Source organism: Antechinus flavipes, chromosome 5 (genome assembly GCF_016432865.1).
Source record: "Antechinus flavipes isolate AdamAnt ecotype Samford, QLD, Australia chromosome 5, AdamAnt_v2, whole genome shotgun sequence".
NCBI classification, from domain to species: Eukaryota; Metazoa; Chordata; class Mammalia; order Dasyuromorphia; family Dasyuridae; genus Antechinus; species Antechinus flavipes.
Genome location: NC_067402.1, coordinates 79,934,297 through 79,958,462, shown reverse-complemented (window position 1 = coordinate 79,958,462; position 24,166 = coordinate 79,934,297). Strand labels below are relative to the sequence as shown.

General features: G+C 30.7%; 1 protein-coding gene across 6 annotated transcripts in view; it reads left to right on the top strand.

The window, feature by feature from the left end:
- The window catches only part of ZMYND11 (zinc finger MYND-type containing 11), a 132,981-nt gene that overhangs the window by 69,040 nt on the left and 39,775 nt on the right, over window positions 1-24,166 (top strand). For 5 of the 6 annotated variants that reach the window (XM_051961393.1, XM_051961394.1, XM_051961395.1 and 2 more), the window contains 2 exons: window positions 10,819-10,978; window positions 23,107-23,268. In XM_051961393.1, the coding sequence (XP_051817353.1) occupies window positions 10,819-10,978; window positions 23,107-23,268 (322 nt within the window). The remainder of the gene's footprint in view (window positions 1-10,818; window positions 10,979-23,106; window positions 23,269-24,166) is intronic. The other variant, XM_051961397.1, reaches the window with a different exon arrangement.

The following is a 24,166-nucleotide window of genomic DNA, read 5'->3' as shown; positions in this document are numbered from 1 at the left end:
CTCTCCCATGGTTTTTCCTTTTGCTCTGATTTCTTTCTCCCAGCATGATTCATAAGACAATGTGTATTAAAAGTAAATGAACTTATTACAATAAAAAAAATGGAATGTCATATTCATGAAATAGAAAGTTGACTAGTTTCTATTGGTACTTGGGCCATAAAGGGGCATAATGGCTAATAATAATTTTTTAAAAAGTAGGTTGCAGACATATAAAGGGATCTAAATGCTAAAAAAAAAAAGGGGGGGGGGCAGAGAGGATGCATCCTTGGAACTGGAGAGTAATGTGATCAGAAACGTGTTTAAGGAATGTCAATTTATCACCTGCATAGAAGATGAATTAGAGAGGGGAGAGACTAGAATCAGGGAGACCAAGTAGGAAGTTCTATCAGTAGCCCAGATCTAAGTGTTAAGAATTCTAAAATAGGAGAACTGAAAAGAAAGAAAAGAAGGTGAGTTATGTAGAAAAGATTTATGGAGAGGAATTATCTGAAAAAGATATTTAAATGTCAACATTTTATAGATATAGGCCATTATGTTGAACTCTGTAGCATACTTTCTAGTTCTAAAATTCTGTTTTATAATATGCTTGAGGTGAAATAGCCCCACATATGTCTAAGGCAAAGAGTTCTGATCCATCAGTTTTAACTCAAGAACACCATGGAATCTTCACATACTTAATCATCTGCTATAATAAAAAAATGACAACAGATGCTGGGCCTTATTGGAGGTAAGAAAAAACACTAAGATATAGCATTATTTTTGTGCAAAACAATTATATATTTGAACCTTGACTACTGTATGTAGTTCTGGTCATTACCTTTAGTGAGAGGCACAGAAAAGATTTAGAGGGAGATGGCTAAGATAATTAAGTGAAGAAATGTGAGAGTGTATTGGAGGTATGAAGCTGATTTAAAAATTCTTTGCTTTAATAATGTGAAAATTATCAAGGGAGAATGAGCAATGTTTAAAATCATATGTAAAGATTATTTAATTTTGGTTTATCAGATGTAAGGGAATATCCTTTAACTGCTCTGTGCTTTGCTTGACATCAGCCAATTTCCTAGCAGTTTAGGTTCAATATTATAACAAAATGAGACATTTGTAGGTTGTTCAGCAGTCAGAAAAAGGGATTTACTTGGTTAAGATAGAAGGATACTGAAAAAGAATAGATGGGGATTGAGGTCACCTTGAATTAATTTAATGGAGTGAATTTACCTACCCTTCAGCCAAGCTTCAGAGCATGCCTAGTACTCATGGCTGCTTTGTACATAGGTGATAAGGAAATGATGTCAACAATCTTTTTCTCCTCTGAGCTCAAGGGATGTTTCAATAACATTTTTAGAAAAAACTTAATTTAGATGGCTTAGAATATTGCTTTAATCACAGAGTTTGTGAATTAAGATCCAAGAAAGTATAGATAGAATAAACTTAGAAAAGTTAGTACTAGGAACAATAAAATTGAAATTGAATTGAATTGAAAATGTAAACTTGCTTATATATTATTCATTATATAAAATCATTGTTGATAGAACTATAATGGGATTCTTAGGAAATGAGGTAATTTGGGGATTTCATCCCCAATCTTTCTTGGCAAATGTCAGAAATATACTTTAATCAATAATTTTTGGGTCTGGTTTGATAAGGCATTCTTTTCTTCTAATAGGTTAGAAATATACATATTTTTATTTTTATTTTTTATTTTTTATTTTATTTTATTTTATAATAACTTTTTATTGACAGAATCCATGCCAGGGTAATTTTTTTAAACAACATTGTCCCTTGCACTCGCTTCTGTTCTGATTTTTCCCCTCCCTCCACCTCCTCCCCTAGATGGCAAGCAGTCCTATATATGTTAAATATGTTGCAGTGTTATCCTGTCTATTGTTTATCTGCTACCCTTTAAAGAGATATTTAACAGTAACAACAACCAACAAAATATTTTGTGTGTAATATGTATAAAGCATGGGATTAGATTAAAATGAGGATGTAAAGATGTATAACAAAAGGAACTTGTTTTACACAACTACCCTCAAGGGGGTTTGGAGAAGATAAAATATAAACATTTTAAAAGACTCTTCTCTCTCAACTATTGCATAATAGGTACTAAATTAATAAATCCACTTGTAGCCTAAATACTTAAAAGTTGCTATATAAAAATTATCACCTAATATACCTTATTTTTTTGTTGTTTTAATATATTAATTTTTATCCCCAAAGACAGAACTAGCTTATTCATGGTTCTTTCAGTTTTAATCAATAACTTTAGAATCAAAAAATTTTAAAATATATATTCAATGACATAGTAAAATGTAATGTTATTTACAGTTGTAAAAGTTTTTTTTCTGCTTATCTCAGATTATTCAATTTTTGAGAACCAGTTGTTTTAACTTCTATTTCTTGTAGACTCATATAAATTAGGAGATTGGGAATTTCAGGTATTGTTTTTGAATATTCCTTAAATCTAAGGAACACTGAGAGTAAAAATATTAAATTTTAGAAAAATGCTTTGTTGTTTTGTAGTTTGCCTTATTCTTTAAAAAAATACTGAGTTCCTATAGTTTTTCTTTATTATAATGAATTATATATATTATAATAAATTATAATAAATACGAATTTTTCGATTATTTTAGAAATAATTTAAAGAACATCATAAATTCATAATATGATTTCTAAACCTAAAAGCCAAAGTTTTTGCTTATTAATAGATTTCAACTTTCACTTTTACAGCAGTTGTCAATATTTCTGCAATAGATTTTGGGTGACATAGCTTCTGCTAGAATAGATCTAACTTAGTAATTCATCCAACTAAGTCATCTGGACTCCAAAATCCAATATTCTTTCCCAGTGTACTATATTGAATGCAAAATTATAAAATTCACCAAAGCAAAATAGACAGAATATAGATTTTTTTTTACCAAATCCATTGTTATGTTTTGTTATTTTGGTTTCTATTAGGAAGGTCTTTGTGTCATTTGTTTTAATCCAAATATTTGAGTATTATATCTCTGGTAGGTCCAACAACATGTTGTCATATGTTAGAAATAAAAATCATATCAAAAGAGATAAAAAAATCCTTGCCATCAAAATGATGATGATATTGATGATGATACTTTATATTTATTTAATACTTTACAATCTTCAAACTACTTTCAAATTCATTATCTTGTTTGAACTCTGAAAGTCCATGAGGCTAATGGGACAGTATCCTTCCTTATACCCTCCCCATCCCTACTCCCACCTTTTTATTTTAAGTAGTAAAATGCAGGTCAAAGAGATTAAATTATTTAGCCAAGATGGCTATAGTTAAGAAGTCAAACTAGTACAAGAACCTTGATCCAGTATTCTTACATGTCATACAGCAAGTTTGTTTTGTTTTGCTTTGTTTTTTTTTGTTTTTTTTTGTTTTTATTTGTTTTTTTTTTTTTTTTTTTGGTGCTTACATAAATTGTGGTTTATAATAGAAAAGGTATTTTTTTAGTTCTATTTCTCTGATACTATTCTGTTGTTTATTTTCAGTATTTCCTATATAGAACTTATTTGTTCATTCTTGTTTTCATGATGTCTTCTTTGTTAAACTGCACTCCAATAGAACAGAGATTATCTTCCAACTTCTTTATATTCTCTTTGTTTTAACTCAGAGTGCTGGCACATAGTTGTTCAGTTGTGTCCAACTTTTTATGATCTTGTAGACATTTCCATGGGGTTTTTTGGTTTTTGCCAAACATACCAGAGTCATTGGTCCAATGGCAAAGAGACGTTAATTGACCTCACGAAGTTAATCTTTGCTGACTCAAGGCTAGGTGTCCCTCCCCATGTAACAGGCACATATACAGGGTATTTGTATCTATACAGTGTGGAGAGGTAGGGGCAAGAAGGAGGTGTATTTGCCATATTTGATTTATGATTTCTGGTTTTCATGATAAAGACAGACCGCATTCCGTTGAACTAGCTTTCTTTTCTTTTCTTTTTTTCTTCCTGCAGCACATCCTATTATAGTTTCTCCAGTCTAGCTCTAAGTTTAATGTTGCCATCTTATGGGTGAAAGTGAAATGAACAAAGAAGAAGCTCAGTTGTTGATACAGTAAAATAATTGATTGACTTTTCCTTATGTGGCCCCAAGGGCCAAGAACTGGGAAGGGTGAATCCATCAATTCCCTTCCAACGTTTTAACCATAATGCCTCATGGGGGATGTGTTATGGTGTTATTCAGTAACCAGAGAGGAGAAAACTGTACAACATATACAAAGAGTAATAGTTTTTTGACTTGATTACAAGAAACCTAAATGTTTAATTTAAAAGTGATATTTAGCTGATACATTTGACTAATGCCAAAGCTCCTAAGTCCCAGTGATTTCCTTTTGGAGTTCAGGAAATGATCATAAGGATGGTAAAATACATCTTTTATCTTATGAAAATAGCCCTACTTCTGATGTTAGTTTCAATTGGTGTTGTTATTCTAGGTTCATAGAGTATGAGTATTATCCATATAAATTGCTATATATGATGGCAAATACATGTTCAAATGAGTAATTCTGTACCAAATTAGCATCCATAATAGAAGGTGAATTAATGTACATCACTTATGTGCCCAAATGAGATCAATCTTTCAGTCAGTGAGTTTTTATTAGGTGTTTACATTGTGTAGTTTACTGTGCTAGGTGCTTGGGTTATATATTTTAAAAGTAAATAATTCCTGTCTCAAAGATCTTACTTCTGTTGAACTGCATCTGACTTAAGGCTATCTTCTGAGGACTTAAAGAGAGCTGATGATGAACAGTGCTATGCATATTTAAGTCTCACCAAGATGGTTTCCTAGCTCTTTTATACAGAAAGGTTCTTATTTCTGCTATACACTGGTTACTTTCTCTTATTTTCTTGAGAGGCTAGGGCAGTTGTGGGCAAGTAAGTAGCACAATGGATAGAACACTGGGCCTGGAGTCAGAAAGATTAATCTTTCTGAGTTCAAATTCTTCCTCAGATGCTTACTAATTCTATGATCCTAGGAAAGTCACTTAATCCTGTTTCCTTTATTTTCCTTATCTGTAAAATGACCTGGAGAAGGAAATGGCAAACCACTCTAGTATCTTTGCCAAAAACAAAACAAAACAAAACAAAATAAAAACCAGCAAATGGTGTCATGGAGAGTCAGATACAATTGAACAACAAAAATATATTTTCCAGGGTTGGTCCTTCCAAACAGGATTGTGTAATGGACAGCTGTAAAATCTGAACTTATAAATTTAGAGCTAGATAGGAATCCACCCTCATTTCACACATGAGGAAAATAAAACCGAGAGAATTTTAGTGATTTTTGCCTACAGTCACATAGCTTACCTTTGATGATGTTCAAAAGCAAATCTTCTTGACTCCAGTTCAGTTTTCTATGTCCTATACTAGTAGTATAGTAATCTTGTCTGTGAAAGACCAAAGATCATTAGGAATTCACTAACTAGGATTCTTTTAATAAATAAAAGACTATCATCCAATGAAGTCAGGAGGACCTGACTTTAAATTTGGCCTCAGACACTTAACACTTTCTAGCTGTGTGACCCTGGGCAAGTCAGTTAACCTCAATTTCCCCAGCAACAAATTAAATAAATAAATAAAAGACTATTATTATCACTATATGTTGTTGGATCATTTTTAAGTGATCTGATCATAATGTAATAGGGATTAATTCTTTCCCACACATAACATTTTAGCTGAAGTGTTCAAATTGATTTAAGTGCACCAGAAGCAAGAGAGATTAAAAAATTGTTAACCTCTAGCATTTTGAATCTTTGGGAATTCATGGGGCATTTTTCTTATAATATGTTTCTTAAAAACTGGATAATTGTCAAACAACAAAAGACAGTTTTTCAAATAGATTTATTTGTAAGTACTAATTTGCCTTTTTTGAATTCAAGGTTTTCAGAATTCAAAACTATTTAGCACATTATTGTTTTGCAAACATTTAAAATTTATCTCAAGAGAGCTGGAATGACATGGGGATTCTCACTGTGTTGCTTAGCTATATAACACTGTTCAGAAGTTTAGGGATATAATCATCTAGTGGGGATTAACAGATATTCAAGAGTTGAGGAAATTAGACTGGAAAGAAGAGGGGAAGGGATAGAAAATAAATTGTTTTGAATTCTAAATTGAAAAACTGTTTATATCATTTGACCATTTATGAATTGGGGAATGACTCATCCTTATAGGTGTGACAAAGTTATTTATATATTTGAAACATGAGACCTTTATCTAAATAACTCTCTATACATTTTTCCCCAGTTTTCTGCTTTCCTTTTGATCTTTGGCTACATTTATTTGTAGAAAATCTTTTTAATTTAATATAATAAAAATTATCCATTTTATATCTCACACTATGCTGTTTGTTCATAAATTGTTCACCTATCCATAAAGCTTGATAGGTAATATGTTCCATGTTCTTCACATTTGCTTGTAATAACTCCATTTATAACTAGGTCATATATCCATATGACCCTATTTTGGTAAATGGTGTAAGATATTGTATATGCACAATTTCTGCCAGATTTTGTTCTAGCTTTCCCAACAATTTTTGCCAAATAATGAATTCTTATCCCAAGAACTTAAGTTTTCATTTGTCAAACCCTAGGAAACTATATTTGTTTGCTGCTTTAGATTGTAGGTGTACTCTGTTCTACTAATCTACCTTTCTAATTCTTAGCCAGTACCAGATAGAAGTTTGGATAATTACTAACTTGTAATCTAGTTTAAGATCTGGTACTGCTAAATCTCTTCCCTATACATTTTTTTTTCCATTAGTTCTTTTGATATCCTTGACCTTTTGTTCTTCCAAATGAATTTTATTATTTTTTTCTAATTCTATAAAATCTTTTTTGGTAATTCAGTTGGGATGGCATTAAATATATAGATTATTTTATGTAAAATTTTCATTTTTATTATATCTATTCTGCCTGCCCATGAACAATTGGTATTTTTCCATTTATTTAAATTTAATTTTATTTGTGTACAAATGTCTTCTTTATGTTTTTATTCATATAGATCCTGAGTTTGTTTTGAGAGGTGTATTCCCAAGTATTTTGTACTGGCTAGAGTTATTTTAGATGGGGTATCTCCAGCTATCTCTTTCTGCAGGATCCTGTTGGTAATATGTAGAGATGCTGATAATTTGTGTGAGTTTACTTTATATCCTGCTACTTTGCTGAAATTATTATTTCAATTAATTTTTTAGATGAGTCTTTAGAATTTTCTAAGTATATCATCATTTTATCATGTCTGCAAAAGAGATGGTTTATCACCTTATTCCCTCTTCTAGATCCTTCTATTTCTTTTTCTTTTTTTATTGTTATTGCTAGTATTGTATTGTACAATTTTGTACAATATTGTATTTCAGTACAATATTGAGTAATATTGTTAACAGTGGGCATCCTTGTTTCAAACCTGATGTTACTGGAAAGACTTCTAGCTGATCCTCCTTATAAATAATACTTGTTTATGGTTTTAGGTAAATGCTTCTTATTAGTTTAAAGAAAAGTCCACTTTTACCTACATTTTTAAGTGTTTTTAATAGAAATGAATGTTGTACTTCATCAAATGCTACAAGCTGAAGTTGAGTTGACAAAGTATTCCAAGTATTCAGGGCAGTCAATGCAAAGATACAGAATTTAGAAAGAGAGAGATTTGTTTTTGTTTTTGTTGTTGTTTTTTTTTTTTTAAACTAGGAACAGCAAAAAAAAAAAAGACCAATTTCACTGGGTTATGAGTACAAAAAGGAGAATATTTCTAAGAATGGAAAAATCAGGAAGTGCCAGGTTGTGAAGGCTTTACCTGCCAAATAGAGCATTTTATATTTGATTCTAAATGTAATAATAAAGAGTCATTGTAGCAGATGGGTTATGGGCCAGAATTCTGAACTTGAAACAAAGGATTCTTACAAGATACTAACTAAGTAGACTGTAAAGAGGAATCATTGATGATAAGATTAGAAAACAAGATGAGACTAGGTTATAAAGAAGTTTATCTAATGACAGAAGTTTTATTTTTCATCCTTTGAAATAGGGGACCACAGGATTTGGGGGGAATAAGAGGATGATACAGACTTACGCTTTAGGAAAATTACTTTGCCAGTTTTATGGAAGGTGTACTGAAGAAAAACATTTTGGATTTGAGGTGAGACTAATTAATTGTAGTAATCCAGATGAGAGGTGATGAAGGCCCAAATTAGCATGATGGCTTTGCAAGGAGAGAGAAAGGGGGAATATGTAAAAGATCTTGTTAAGGTAAAAACAAGAGTTGGCATCTCTTTCAATATATTAGGTGAGTGAGAGACAAAAGTCAAATATTAGACTTAAGTTGCAAACTTGGATGACTGGGTTATATCTTCAAAAGTAATAGAGAATTTAGAAGGTCTTTTGGATAAGAAAGATAATGAATTTTGTTTTAGATAAGTTGAGTTTGCAATGTCTGCAGAATATCCAGGTTCATCTGTTCATTAGGTAATTGGTGATGTGGGACAGGAAGTAAGGAGAAAGACCAGGACTGGATGTATGGCTCAAGAAAAGCTTCTTTAGAGACTGATACATAAACTTCCTTGAAGGAAACTAAGAATACAAAGAAGCTGATAGGAGCTGTGAGTTCATTCCAGGCATAGGAACAACCTGAGTGCTTCAAACATGTGAACTCATCAAATTGGGATCAAACTATGCTAGAAATCCATCGTGAGAATTATTTTCTTTGCCATTATATTCTCTTCTAGCTCCATGCTGGGCTGGTGGAAGTAAAGGGGAGCAGACATTTTCCCAGTGAAACTATGTGTCCCCCAGGCAGGTTGACTAAGAGAATGGTGAGCACAACAGGAAAAATGTTCCTTTCTTGCTGTGATCATGAGGACAAAGTGGCTAGACTTGGGTCTTGGTTTATACAGGTGACAGGGTAATCACAAAACCTGTAAGACATGAATTCTGACACCTGGGAAACAAGGTTTTTCTCACTTCCCATCTCTAGTATCTGTTCTTTTATTTATTCTATCTGTCCCTTTCCCATTTAATTTCCTCATCTTTTCTCCATCTTCTCATCTTCTACTTAAACTTTTAATCCATGTTAAGTGGGTAATGTGGGATGTGAGAATATTTACTTATCACTTCTTGTCACTAACAGAAAATAAATTTGTCCAATATTGGAAAATCATATGTTCCGCCTGATGATTAAGTATTTTACAAGTCCAGAAAGTATCTTGAGGTTCTAAAAGGTTATTAATTGACCTGCTAAATATCATAGCATCAGAACTAACTTGAACCTCTGACCTTGGGATGCTCAGCCTGCTACTCGGGTTCTGTACTATACAATCTCCTCTTTCTACTATAGTGAGAGATGGATTTATTTCTTATTTCTATTTTGAATGGCTTTGAACAGATATATTGTTCTCTTTTCTAACTTGCTTACTAAAATTTCTTCTTTGGCTAAATGGAGATGTTCTGGGTCTTTAGATGAAGAACATTGTGAGGCTTGTGTCTTAGTATTACTGAATCTTTTGCTTTTTCTGAAATGCAAATCCTTGGGGTAGAAGAGGAAAAGTATTTTTTCCCACTTGTTTTTTATTTTTCCAATTACATGTAAAGATAGTTGGGAAGGCAAAATTTATTAAGTATTTACTATGTACCAGATGTAGTGCTAAAGCACCTGAGATACAAATATAATTCGAATAGAAAGTGACAACATACATATAAATGTGGTCAGGGATTTATAGGAATGCCCTTACTGGGGTGGAGGGGAGGAGAAATGGGAGAGGAGGAGGGTAGTATTAGTTTGATTACTAAACCTAGAATAAGAAGGACTTTCATGGGTAGGATGTAATACAAGGATAGGAAGCAAAATTGTGGAGAGAAGGTATAAACCACCAGATCTGGTCTGGTGATCTGAGCTTGCTAGATATTATGGAATGGATTTGTGTTTATTTATCCACCAATCAAGACAGTTTGACTCAGAATCTGAATTCCAGAGGTCAGTGGATTAATTCCCATAAGAACTAGGATATTTTTCTGGCTTTCTAGTCTGGAGATGATGTTTCATGTGGAAAAAGGAAGGTAACAGCAAGGGCACCAAGAAGATGATGGAGATGGATAATCTGTAACAATATATTTTCCTACTTTTTAAAAAGGATTATTTTTCATTCACATTTCATTTAATTTATGCTTCTGTGACTAACCTCAGAACCACAATTTATATTACTTTTTTTTTTTTTTTAGGAAAACATGTTCAGAGTTTCCTATAAATTTCATAATTACTTATAAATTGATGACTTCCTATCATTTTCAAAATATTTCAGGCATCCAAAGACCAGCTTTAATTGAAAATGAATTTTTATTAATGATACTTTTTCTCTTGTCTAAACTTCTTATAATTTCTACATTTCTTTGGCTCTCTTAATTTTAAATTTTGAGAAATGGGTTTTGATATTCTGTATCCTGCTTTAAGAAAGCAGAAAGCATAATCTTCAAGTATTAAAGCAATGAATGGTTATTGCTGTGAACCTAAGACTAAAAGGAATTTTTAGCTAGATCTATTATGTGACTTGTTTTGCTACTTAAAGGTCATTTAAAAATCTATAATCCCTCCAAACACACAAAAGAGCATTTTGTGAGGCAGAAATACTTATGTGGGAATTACCAAAGTAAAGAATCAAAATTACTCATTTCACTTTTCTTGAACTCTAATTGAAGGTATCATAACAGGTCTAGAGAAAGAATGGCTCATAGATTATTATATGTTATTTTTATTCATTATTGTTACCAAGAAATGAGTAAAGTGTTTATTTTTTTTTCCTATGTTCAGGTATATGTCTCGAGTCCATGGTATGCATCCAAAAGAGACAACACGTCAGCTAAGCTTAGCAGTGAAAGATGGGCTTATTGTTGAGACCCTAACTGTAGGCTGCAAGGGTTCAAAAGCTGGTATCGAACAAGAAGGCTATTGGTTACCCGGAGATGAGATTGTGAGTATAATTTGAAAAAATTTCACTTTTCTGTGTGTATATATGTGTATACATGTGTATGTATGTGTGTATGCATGTGTGTGTGTATACATATACTTAAAAATTAGAAAAACTTGTTTAATCATTTTTAAGTTAAATACAAACTATGGAAATAAAGCTTTTTCAGAAGTTTACTGTTATCTAAATGTTTAAAATTGAAGAGACTTTTCATCAAAATGAAGAACTTACATTAGTACCATTGATATGTTCCTTGGATATCTTTCAAGAATGATGAAGTTTTTGTAAGAAAAAAAAACTGTTTATTGAATCTATATTTACTTAAATTTACAGAAGAAAAAAGATCTCTTTTTAAAAAATACATCTTTTTTTTTTTTTAAGATCTGTCTGAATTAAAGGTATTCATATGAGGCCATCTGCAGTTAGTAGCCTTTGCAAAATGTTTTCTTTTTGGGAATTGTGTTTGAATTAAAGACTCAGGTTGACAGTTTGATAGTTGAAAAGAATGGACTTCAGGAGAGAGATGTTAGGGCCTAATTAAGGGCTGCAAGTTGAATTTTGGTACTAAGTAGAGAGGATCCATATGTTAATTTTTTCCAGGTTATTGCCTTAGTGAACTAGTGATTCTGTCTTTTTGTGGCACATGTACAAAAATCGAAATAGGCTAGTAGGTTGTTCTGTCCTATTTTTATCTTGTTCTTATTTTTAGACTTTCATTTGCTTGGATTATATTATAAACATTCATTTTTTATCTGTTTATTTTGCTTCAATGATTATTCCTAGGAGTAAATTTTTCTTTTCTTTATTTGATGTTAAATTACTTTAGTATATAGCATTTAAAAGTCTTTGCTTTGTATTTCTAATGTTTTAAGTTCTGGTCTGGAAATGACTTTGTTTTTAAAGATATTCTTTTAAAATAATAGGTTCAGAATATGCCAGATTTTAAAATTGATTGAATTTAATAGAGCTTAACTATTTGGGTTATTACATGGTGTTTTTAAATTAGTTCATGAAAGCCTTGAACTAAAAGCCTAAAAGATAGTCTTTGCTGCTCCTATTTTAAAGTGTTCAAAAGGGAAAAAAATGTTGTATTTCCTTTTCTTGCTTCATTACAACAGTGAACTAGCAAACACAGGCTTATAACTGTGTCCTTTCCTAGTTCCTCAGCAGCAGTTAATTAACAAATACTGTTCCAGAGACATGCTGGTTCATAAAAGTAGCTATTTTGGTCTGACAAAAGAATTATAAAATTGGATAAATAAACTGTATAACTTTGTTTATGTTAGTTGAGTTGAAAACAAAAAATTTCATATTCAATGAGTGAAAAAAATTATAAAATAAAAAATGTTTAATTATCTGTCTTGTGATATAGGCATTAGTTATACTGAAAAAAGGGTCATAATTACTTTCTTATTTTTGTACTATATAAAAATTAAAAAATGTTTCTAGTGAAATTATTTTTCTTAAGATAATGAACTCACTGTCACAGACTATTTAAAAGAAAAGATTGCTTTTTATGATTTTATGGTCAAAATATATTACAAAAATATTACTCTAGATAATAATGGCTTTTAACTACTCTGAAATACATAATATATCATACTGTTTTACTCAATGATTACTATTTGTTATAATTGCATTGGAAGTTGTCATCAAATACGGTGTTCCACAGACTTTATCCAGAGGATATAAGTTTGTGGGTCATCTGGAGATTCCTTCGTTAAAACTATTTCTCTATTTGACTGGCTGTATGACTTAAAATTATATGTTTTTCATCTTTAATTGTTCCGCCTCTCTAAGTTCTTGTTCTGTGTTTTCTTTTCCTAAATGCTTTTATTATTTCCAAGTTATTAGAGTATTTTTTTTTCTTGTTAATCAGTTCACTTCCACAAATATTTTTAGAATCTACTATGTGGTAGATGTTTTGTCTTAATCATTTTACATTTTTGTTTGTTTCTGAGTCATATTTTACAGTAGCAGACTTTTTTTTAACCATTAATTATGGGTTTTGTTCCCAGAGTTTTTATGAATTCCTATAAATCTAAACTATTTTTAAAAATATATAATAAGCATTTAATCTTCCCACTCTTTTGTTCATCTACCTATGCTTTCACATTTAATGAGTTATCTCAAAGCATGGTCATGTTATATTTGTATCAAATTTGTTATCTAGTATAGAAAATGAATATTTTTGAAAATCATTTTGTGGGATAAAAAGAAGAACTAAGTTTATAGGATAAAAAGAAAAGCTAAATCTAATATACTCACAAATTTTTACCTACAAGCATAAACATTAGAAAGTGTCCTTTTAATATTTTTCAATTCTTAAATTATAACATTTATAAATTTTTACAGTAATTAATCTTTAAAATGCATATGTAGAGTATACATAATAAAAAGTAGTGAAAATTTTTGTGTTACTTATAGAATATCTTTTTAATAGTCATATAATACATTATAGTCACATTTCATGTATGGTATTGATATATACCAACTACCTTAGATAGCTCTGTAAGTGGAATATTTAAATGTAAGAGATTAATATGATAGTCCATTTATGGTTTAGATTCAAATCCTATTAGAAGTAGAGGGTGAACTCTGGTGGATATGATATAACATTGGGAAGATAAGCCAAGATTTTATCTATTTATTGTTTGTAAACTTTTTACAAGTGATAATACCATGCAGTCTAAGAGAAAACACTTTTTTGCCTCCCTAAATTCTAGCAGCTATAAGTGAGAAAGGGAGAGATTATCTTCTTTCTTCCGTCCCTATCAATCGTATCTAGGATGTTTTGGGTGGAAAAAAGATAGTTTATTTTATAAAAGGGATTTTTTTTTTTTACTTTATCCCAAGAGGCTTTTATTGGCAAAAAGAACATCTATTCTATGGGCCAAATGATCCAACCAACATTCCCCCTTTAACAATCTATTTATTAAATGCTTTTGCACACATGTCATTTGAACATATGTTCCCTGCCTTATTTTCCTGTGGGCAAATGTTTAATATATATGTGTATATACACATACACACACATTAATTGAAGGATGTTATGTATTATCTTTAAATATCAGTGTTTTAAATTAATCTTCCCAAGAACATTTTAAATTATTAATAATGAAAAAAAATTAAGAATTTTCTGATTATACATTTTTAAATAGTGGCTTTAGTTGTCAGTTTCATTAAATTTTAGGAGGTTTTTGAAGCTTGTAGGATGTAATCTGCTGATGAATCTATTGAAAAAGAATTTGATTTTTAAAAAAGAATGTAATCTGTTATTACATGTTTTAAATACATTTTTATTTATCTTTTGTTTTTACATTGCCTAACTTTCTTCTAGCACACCTCCCTGTTTTCCTCCCTACGAAAAGAAATATATAAAAAGGAAAGAAAAAAATATGAAAAAGGAAAAAAAATTAAAATAAAATTGATTAAAACATCAACAAAGCCTGAAAACATATACAGTGTTCCATATCTATGGACCTCATTTCTGCAAAGGAATGAGAGGAGATGTTTTACATTTATTCTTTGTGACTGCTTTATTCTTTGTAATCCTGAAGCATTCCTGTTTTTCTTGATTTTCCTGATCTTTCTGTTTACATTTTTGTAATCATTGTTTTCTTATAGTATATTGCTTTCTTATCGCTAGTAGAGATGAGAAAGTTAGTAACTTCACTTTGTGTCTGTTCATTTAAGATTTTTCCATACAGTTCCATAATCATAATTTCTTAGAGCGCAGTAATATCTCATTATTTTCATGAACCATGATTTGTGTAGCCATTCTCTAGTTTATGGACATCTACTTTCCATAACTTTTTTTTAAGGTTCACTTTCAACATACTAGTTTTTGATTGTTTTGTTTGTTTATTTTTCCCAACTGTATGGCATAATAGATAAGAGTGGAAAATCTAGGAGATATCAGAGATAAGATCAGATAGATAAGATCAGAGAATCTTTGATACTTATGAATTGTATGACCATAAGGAAGTTACTTAATTTCTTTTAGTCTCAGTTTCCCCTCCATAACATAAGGATTATTATGTCTATACTATCTTATAAAATTGTTGTGAGAACCAAGTAAGATCATTTATATAAAACACTTTGAAGCCTTAAGATTTTTTTGTAAATACCTAATTTTTTAAAAATACTTATCCTTTGTGTACCAACTCTTTCTTATAGGGACAGATTTGCTATGATGAATAATTTCTAGTCTGGTATAGTATTTATATTATTGTAGATAAGAGAAAATTTGAGGAAAAACTGAAATTCAGATGTCACTTTTTAAATCATTTTATTGGTAAAGAGTTAGGAATTTAGAATTATCATTTTTCTTCATCTAATGTTTTAGTAGGAAAAGAGCTACAGAGTTGAGGTCTGTAAGAAATGAATAGCCTCTCTTCCATGCTGGAGTTACTCATAGCCAGTACATAAAAGTAGGGATAATCGGGGTTCTCCCTTGAAACTTGCCTTAACAATGCTACTTATATAGGACTCTATAGATGAAAAGGAGCAAATATAGACTGGACTTGGTTACAACAGAGAATTGAATTTTTCCTGGATGTTTCTCCTTCTGTGTTTTGTTATACTTTCCATTCTGTCTCTATTGTGTTCCCAGAAGGCGTATTATGTGCCAGCTATGTTACGCCATTACCTAAGAAACACACAAGGGACTTGGCAGTTATATATTTATGTCACCTCATCAGCAATAATCATCTCCTTGATAGCATCTTTTGGGTTCTTACCTTTTTCTATGGTGTATCAGTATTGAGAGTTTGAAGGATGCTAACAGTGGAAAGTTCTTGATACACTTTCACTTACTGCAACAGCCTGCTCTTTAATTTCTTTTTTAGAAAAAAAAAATCTAAGACAATAGTGCTACAATTTATCTCATAGATTTTGCAAAGTAGCAACATTCTGTTGTCATATAATATCAACAGAGAGAAGATTTTCATTCTAACCGAAATAGTGGATATTCAGTGGATTGGAGGCAGGAAAATGAGTTCAAATGTGATCTCAGATTCTTACTAACTTTGTTGCCACTGGACAAGTCATTTGATCTCTGCCTGTTTTTCTTCTCTATAAAAATGCAGATAATAACACTTACATCTCAGGATTGTTAATGAAGATAAAATGAGATATCTGTGAAGTACTTTGCGAACCTTGATACTATCTTATAAATGCTACCTAGTATTACTATTTTTTCCTAAAACCTGTTGCCTCCCATCTCATGAAATGTCACTACATTAGGTATTCAGTAAATGAGATTATTCTTTGAGCAGAATTTTCCATCATCAGTAGGGTTTGAAATAACTATTTTCTTTTGATTACCTCTTTCTGTTGATCTTCATTTCTTTGAGTTCAAAATGAAGATATTAATTGTTTGCAGTCCTTGGACAGTGAGATTTCCTTATACTATTGTATGAGGTAATATATAAAATGAGCTAGTTTTGAATTTGACTACTCACTGTTTTAATATGTTTTAACTGACTTAATCTGGGAGTCAGTATAATTAATGCCATCTGTATGATGACCACTACAGATATAGCCTGCAATTTTGTAGTAGTTTTGTTCATATGTCATGAAACAAAGTAAAAATCAGAAAATTCATTTTCAGTGTTAATTTTGAAATTGATCAAAATGTAAATTCACCATTGCTATAAATTATTTCCCCATTTACTTACCTGCCAAACCTGAACTCAGGGTCTCTTGTTTCTTCTTCCATAGTTGATGTCACTACAAAAATAATACAGTACAGGGAATGTAGCTTACATTTTCTGTTGGAATGCTTCCACCAGTTTGTTTTGCTGCTTATGATTCAAGAGAAACTGGAAACTTGAACTCAGGTCTTGGCTGTTAAGTTCTTCTACTTCAATTTGAATACTTTCTTTCCACTCAATCCTGTTTGTATTGCCTGGTAAGCAGAATTTCATACTATTATAATAACACCCAAACATATATAGCTACTTATGGAATGGTGAAATAAATTTTTATTCTTTTGTCTTTGTTAGAATATCTCACTATCTTAGTTTTCTTTTCAATTGTAATTAGCAACAACTGGATCACTTTTTTGTCTATTTTTTGATGTGGTTTTAAAAAAGTCATGTTTAGAGATAAGTGGGCTAAATCAGAATTCATAGTAAATCATTTATGAAATTTCATTTTGCATTTTTCACTCACATAGATTTATTATAGAAACAGGATTCAATTTATATACACTTTGGAACTTTCAGGTATGTCAGAAATTATCATTTGAATTTGATGTTGGATTGGTGCTAAGAAACTTATTCTGCAAAATAAACATAAGACCATGGCAAAAAGTGGTCTCCTTAGCTTCCTTTTACAGAACATTGCTACAGGGGGAGAACTAATTTCAGGTTTTTTTCTTCCCTGCCCATCTTTATCCCTATAGTTTTATAGTTAAAGTTTGATATGATAACAATTTTAAGAAAATGCCTTTTTTAAAAAAAATTAATTTATTTTACATGTTTTGCCTGAAATTTATATTAGATCTGGTAGATCTGGTATAGATTGGACTATATTAGATATATAGTTTAAGTACTTTGGAAGTTAGAACTATATTTTCTGAGACAATTTTTTCCTTCAAGTATTTTGGATTGTTCATGTTATATAAAATCACATGTTCCATCCATTACTTTTCTCAGTTACAAAGAAATTCATCATAATTTATTAATAATTAAGTATTTCCTTTATACATGATAATCAAGTGAGCTAGTATTTGTAAAGTACTTAGCACAGCACTTGACACATAGTTAGATGTTATATAAATGCTAGCTGTTATTATAATTTTTATTATTATAAAATTATTCTTTCTTTAACAAGAAATTTGATTATATTTGTAAAATAGTTTAAGGTTTTAATACCCTGCCTCCTTTTCAGGACATATCTAGATTATCAGGACATGTCTCTTTCTAAATTCTGTTATTCAGATAGCATAGTTAGAAATTTTTTTATCACATTTTTATCTTTGTTCATGAGAAATTGAATGCATTACTACAAAAGTAAAAACCAACAGTAAATTATAAAGATCTAATTTTATTTTGTAGCTATGAATGCAAACTGTTGAGAAGTAGTATAACAGTAGATAGAAGACCTGGTTTGGAAATAGGAAGACCTGTATTCATGTCCTGCTTCTTACATAATTATCATGACTCTGGATTGGATTAGACACTTAACCCCTCTATTCTTTAGGTAACTCTTAACTTTAGGCAAGTTAGATAAGAGTTGTATATCTGCATAGTTTGCACCCTAAGATTTTCACCCACTGATGTAATCACAAAGCCCTACCTCACCCTATCAAAGCAAAGACAAATAATATATCATTACATGTATTTAATAATGTCATCTATATATTTTATACATTATATGTATTTATATTTTTACATATATTTATTAAGGAAAACTGAATAAAATTGAAGCCTCCTTTTTACCCTAATACAATTGACTATAAAGAAAGAGATGCCAGGCTTAGGAGACTTGGAATTCTAGTCTTAGCTTTCCCACTAATTTGCTTTGTGACTCTGGGCAAGTTTTAATTTCATTATTTTTCAGTTTCCTTATCTGTAAAATGGAGCTAACAGTGCTTGACCTCAAAATTGTTAGTGAAATATATAAAGGATTACTATTAATAGTATAGATATTTTTACAAATTGTTAATCAGTTCTTTGGGCAATGTGGTCAAGTAGTGGATTTATATATATTGAGGTATCAAGGCAACTGCGGAATTATGAAAATTTTAAATCCTTATAAATTACAAACTTTTGTTGAAATTCTGAGTACATTTTCTTACTACATTAACCCCATATTTTTATTTAGACCTGCTAGAGCAAATTTTGGATTTTTATGATCTTAATGATGATCAGTTAGATCTTTAAATGATTTTTCTTTTCATTGAGTTTTCTTTTTTTTTTTTAAACACATCTACTTTACAATGAAAATAAATGTATTGGTTGTAGTGTTCTTTGTTCAGTTTTCTTGGGTCTCTGGGAGCAGCCTTCTTTTCAGCTCAGTATCACAAGAGTAGCCAGGGGTTAAAGTCCAAATCCTTTATTATCTCTTTCAAAGTCTTGTCTCCTTTTTCTGGGACCAGGTTAACTTTCTTGTAGTCAGATTCTTTATTATCTCCTTCCTGGGGCTGAACAGCTTTCTGGAGAGCCTGGCCTTGGTCTCAGTGGAGAAATGCAGGAGGAGAGCCTGCCACCAGTGGCCTGCCTAAAGATTGAATGAATGTATGTCCTTGATTCCAAGAGCTTGAGCTACCATCTATCTTCTCTGCCCTCTGAAAGCTTCTCCTCTGTAGCTCTCAGTCCCTACTTATATGCTCCACACTGAGTATAAACCAATCATATCGCTAGGAAACCATTATTTGTTATAAGATTAAATCAATTATACTGATCCATGCTAACTTAGATAACCATTGTCTCCTCAATTTCACTTAGTATCTTGTTTCAAGTGCTGGCCCATAACAATTTGTGAACATGATATTTTTCTGACATCTCTAAAGAATTCACTGAGTTAAGAAAAAGATCTTAATCTTTGTGTTTATAAGAACAGCTTAATGCCTTTTAATCCACTACAAATATTTGTTTGCCTAGTATTTTCTTTTCATGAATAGCAATTTAAAATATGGAAAAACATAAAAATAGAAAGTAATCTGTTAAATTTGTAGTAGAAATTGTATATCAATATTGTATATCACTACATTCTCCATGTATGAATTCCTCTGTAATCCTGTGCATATTGTAATACCAAGCAAAATTGTGAAATGTAGATAAGATTTTTTTTTTGGTCCATGTCTTAAAAGTCCTATTTTAGGAAATCTTTTTTTAGAACAACAGACCAAAACAAGTGAACTCCTTTGGCACTCTGGGGTATATCCTGAATTTTTTTTATTTTCCCTATACATTTCTGTCTTCTATTAGGATAGTTCAAATCATTAAATATAGAGTAATTTCTTAAAACTCTATTATTACCACCTCCAATTTTGAAGGATAATATTTTTATTTATTCTTTTACAAATGGAAGCATTACTCGATGCTTTGCTTTTCTGAGTTCCATTTAACTGTTATGGAGTAGCTGATGACATCTGGTGGACCACATTGAAAGTACAACCAGAATGTGTTTAAATGTGTTGAATTTTAGGCCTGACCATTAATATGCAGATTTTGTTACTTTAAATAACTCTTCTGTAAGATATAAGCATCTCTAATTATTACATATATTTATTTCTTTTGCCATTTAATATAATTTAGTAGAATTTATTTTTGGAGAAAGCTAGAATGTATTTTCAATTGCTGTGTTGAGATTGAAGATTAGGTCATACCAATTTTACATTTACATGAAATATCTCTATGCATCAACCATCCCTGTAGTACCTACTATTTGCCAGATATTGTCCTAGGTGCAAGGTATATAAAGGCAAAAAGTGAAACAGTCCTTCCTCTAAAGGAGATTCCAGATTGTCTGAGAGAATAACATATAAAATAGAAATAGATACAGAATTTACACAAAATAAATCAGAACAATTCTAGGAGGCAAAGTTGAGAAAGTAATGGCTGCCAGATAGAGGATAAGTTACTACAAAAACCAGAGATAGCAGTTGAACTGCCATGTTTGAGGAATAGCGAGCTAGATCAGAGAAGAAAATAGTAGAGAAGGAGGCAGGACATGCAGGATCAGTATGCCCAGAAGTTTAAATTTGATCCTAGAGGTAATAAGAAATTCTTAAATTTTATTGAGAAGCAACCTGATCACACCTGTGCTTGAAGCAAATCACTTTGGCAACAGAGTGGAGGCTACATGAAATAGACAAATTTCTAAATATTTAACTCAATTTTGAGCTATCCTACTTTAGTATATCTTTATGATCACACTTTAATTTTATACTATCGTATACAATTGGATCTAAAACTATTATATGATAGAAACAACATCTATTATTTCCTTTTGGGGAAAAATTTTTTTTCTCTTGCTTTCTTCTATTAATTAGCCTGAGTTCTATTGATTGCTATTTTGGCTATTTTGTGAAAATCACTTCTTGATTTGAAAAATTACAAATGATGTGAGATAGCAACGTTCTGTTATTATACTAAACCAGATAGGTGATGACAAAATCATATAAGATATCTCCATAAGTTAAAATTCAGCAAAACATCTACACAGAAACATAAATTGTTAGCAATTGTTTGTGAAATTGAAACCAACCAAAGAATTTACTAAAAAAATAAAAATTAAAAAAAAAAGCTTTCTTTACATATATGAAGAAATTAAAAGTTATATGCTATTTCCTTAGTTTCAAGGAAAATGAGATAAAGACTCTATATATTATCATTGGAGCAACTCTTAAGAGATAATATTAGTTTGTGCCAACTAACTTTTCAAGTTATAATTACAAAGCCAAATTATTTGTTGATTAATTTTATTTATTGATAGGTATAAATACCTTTGCCAGCCAAGTGAATAATAATATTCATGCTACCTTGATAATTATGCTCCTAATTTAAGTAAATTTAAGTAAAGTCATAATATTAGCAGCCCAGAAATGTTTAAGAGGATGTTAAGCTTTTGAATTACATTCTTCAGTTTAGATGCTGACAGTCTTAACAGGACTTGGTTTGTAGAAAATTTATCAAGTCTTGTTGTTCGAGAAGAGCTAATGCTAATCATGGTAAAGCACTTAAAAGGAATTGAGAGAAAGGAGTTCAATTCTATAAAACAAGATTGCAAATTAACTTCATCACTTTTTTATACATAGGTCATTTTTATGAAGAACTTGAAACAATAACTGTGAGAAGGCTTAGATGGAAAAAAATGCAGAGATCATTTGTGTACTAGCAATTATATTTTTTTACTCCAATAATATCCATAGTCAGAATCAGCCCTAAAAATGGCTATATTTTAACATGCATTTTGATAAACTTTTAGTTTTTACTTTTTAAATTGTATTCCTTCAAATTCAGATTCTGAATTTGATGATATAACCAAATGCTTATATGCTAGTTAGTGGTAGTTTGGTAGTTATTTAAATAAAATAATTCTAATATTGTGAAAAAATAGTAATAATTATAATTTATCAATGAGTATGATCTCTCAAGGGGCTCCACAGTATTCTAGATTCTTAACAATTTTAATAGTTCTTTATTAAAACAAAATCTCTGATGACTTAAAAAGCATTTATTCAGCACCTGCTCTGCACCAGAAACTCTGCTAAATTCTGAGGGTACAAATTAAGGCAAAAGACAGCTCCTGTATTCAAGGATCTCATACTCTAATGGGGGGCAGGAACAACAAGCAAATAAATACAAACAAGCTATATATAGGACAAATAGGATTATTTTTAGGCACTAAAGTTAAGAATAGTTGGGGAAAGCTTCTTGTAGAAAATTTTAGCTCAGAATTGTAGGAAGTCAGAGAATACAAGAAATGGGATAAAAAAGGAAAGCGTTCTAGGCATGAGGGACAACCAGAAAAAATGTCCCAACAGATGGGAGTGTTTTATTCTAATTGCATCTCAGGAGGCCAGTATTATTAGATTAAAGACTATATGGTTTAGCATAAGAGGTAAGAATGAAAAGGTTGGGGGGAGAGAGTGAAGGGCATGGAATGCCAGAGCATTTTATATTTGATGTTGGAGGTGATAGGGAGCCATTTGAAGTTTATTGAGTTGGCAAGATGACATAATTGTACTGGTCATTGTACCGTAGAAATATCACTTTGGTGATTGAATGGAAGATGGTTTAGGACATTTATTATTTATTCAAATTCATTCATTAAATTGTTGAAAAATTAATTTATAACTTAATAAACAATTATTAACAAATTGATCATTGGTTATATAAAAGATGAGTAGTAGACCATTTTATACGTTTGAATATTAATATATTTGGATTGGTTTACAAATTTTATCTTCTTTGATAATATTAAAGACAGCATTTTTAAGAATTATTGAAGTCCTTCAAGATTCTAGATTTTAAAATAAATTTACTACAAATTAAATGTAGTAAATATTCAAATACTTATTTTCTAAAGGGCTTCAAAATTTTTATTTTATTCTGTATTGTTTCAGATGTCAACAAAATATTACAAGTTCTGTTTTTGTTTTTTGTTTTGTATAGGACTGGGAAACAGAAAATCATGACTGGTATTGTTTTGAATGCCATTTGCCTGGAGAGGTATTGATATGTGACCTGTGTTTTCGTGTTTATCATTCCAAGTGTTTATCTGATGAATTCAGGCTTAGAGACAGCAGTAGCCATTGGCAATGTCCAGTTTGTAGAGTAAGTATCCCTGAGCTTTAATGTGCTATTTAAAAGATTGACTTTATTGATAACTACATTAAAGTGTCTCAGATGGTCTGGCTAACAAAGAATAAGATAGTGATATTTTGCCTATTAAAATGCTGATCAATGTAAAGAGTATAAATATGGATATTTTTGAATATTGAAATTATTTTAGGGTTTTGCCCATGAGAATTTCGAGTCATATTAAAAACTGTATGCTGCCTTCTTTTACTCTAAATCGACTTGCTATTTATTGCAGCCCAAGAACATATAGCCTTTGATGCCCATGTAATATTGTGCCATCCCAGATTTTCTTCTACAAGTATTTGATTCAGTACTTCAAAATCTGCATCATCCACAGAAACATACTACCAAAACATGTTCTCAAAAGTAGTATTCTTTATCTTTAAAAAAAAAAAATTCCCCTTATCTACATCCACTTATTCTTATTGGATCTTGAATTAGCTTATTGTCTTTATATTTTATCTTGAGGGGGGATAGTAGGGTGGAAATAATTGAGATAAAGAATTTTTTTTAACATTGGTAAAAGTTGTTCTCATAATTAATTTTATTTATTTCTCCCAACCTTACCAAAATATGTTTATTATAATGATAGATGGGTAGAAGGGTGCTATATATTTGCTATATATTAAAATTTAATATTTAAAGAGTGTTTTTGACTGATGCCTAAACTGTTCATGGTTACCCGGTATACGAATATTCTTAGCAATTTGTAGATTACCCAAAATACTTGTGTTATATTTCCATATATTTTATTGATTCTATCAGATTATTCTATTTGTTTGTTTAGTCTTTTAATATTTCTCACCTTTGAAATTACAAAGACTTTCTGAAAGAAGTATAGGTCAAATCTAGAATATATGCTCTACTCTTC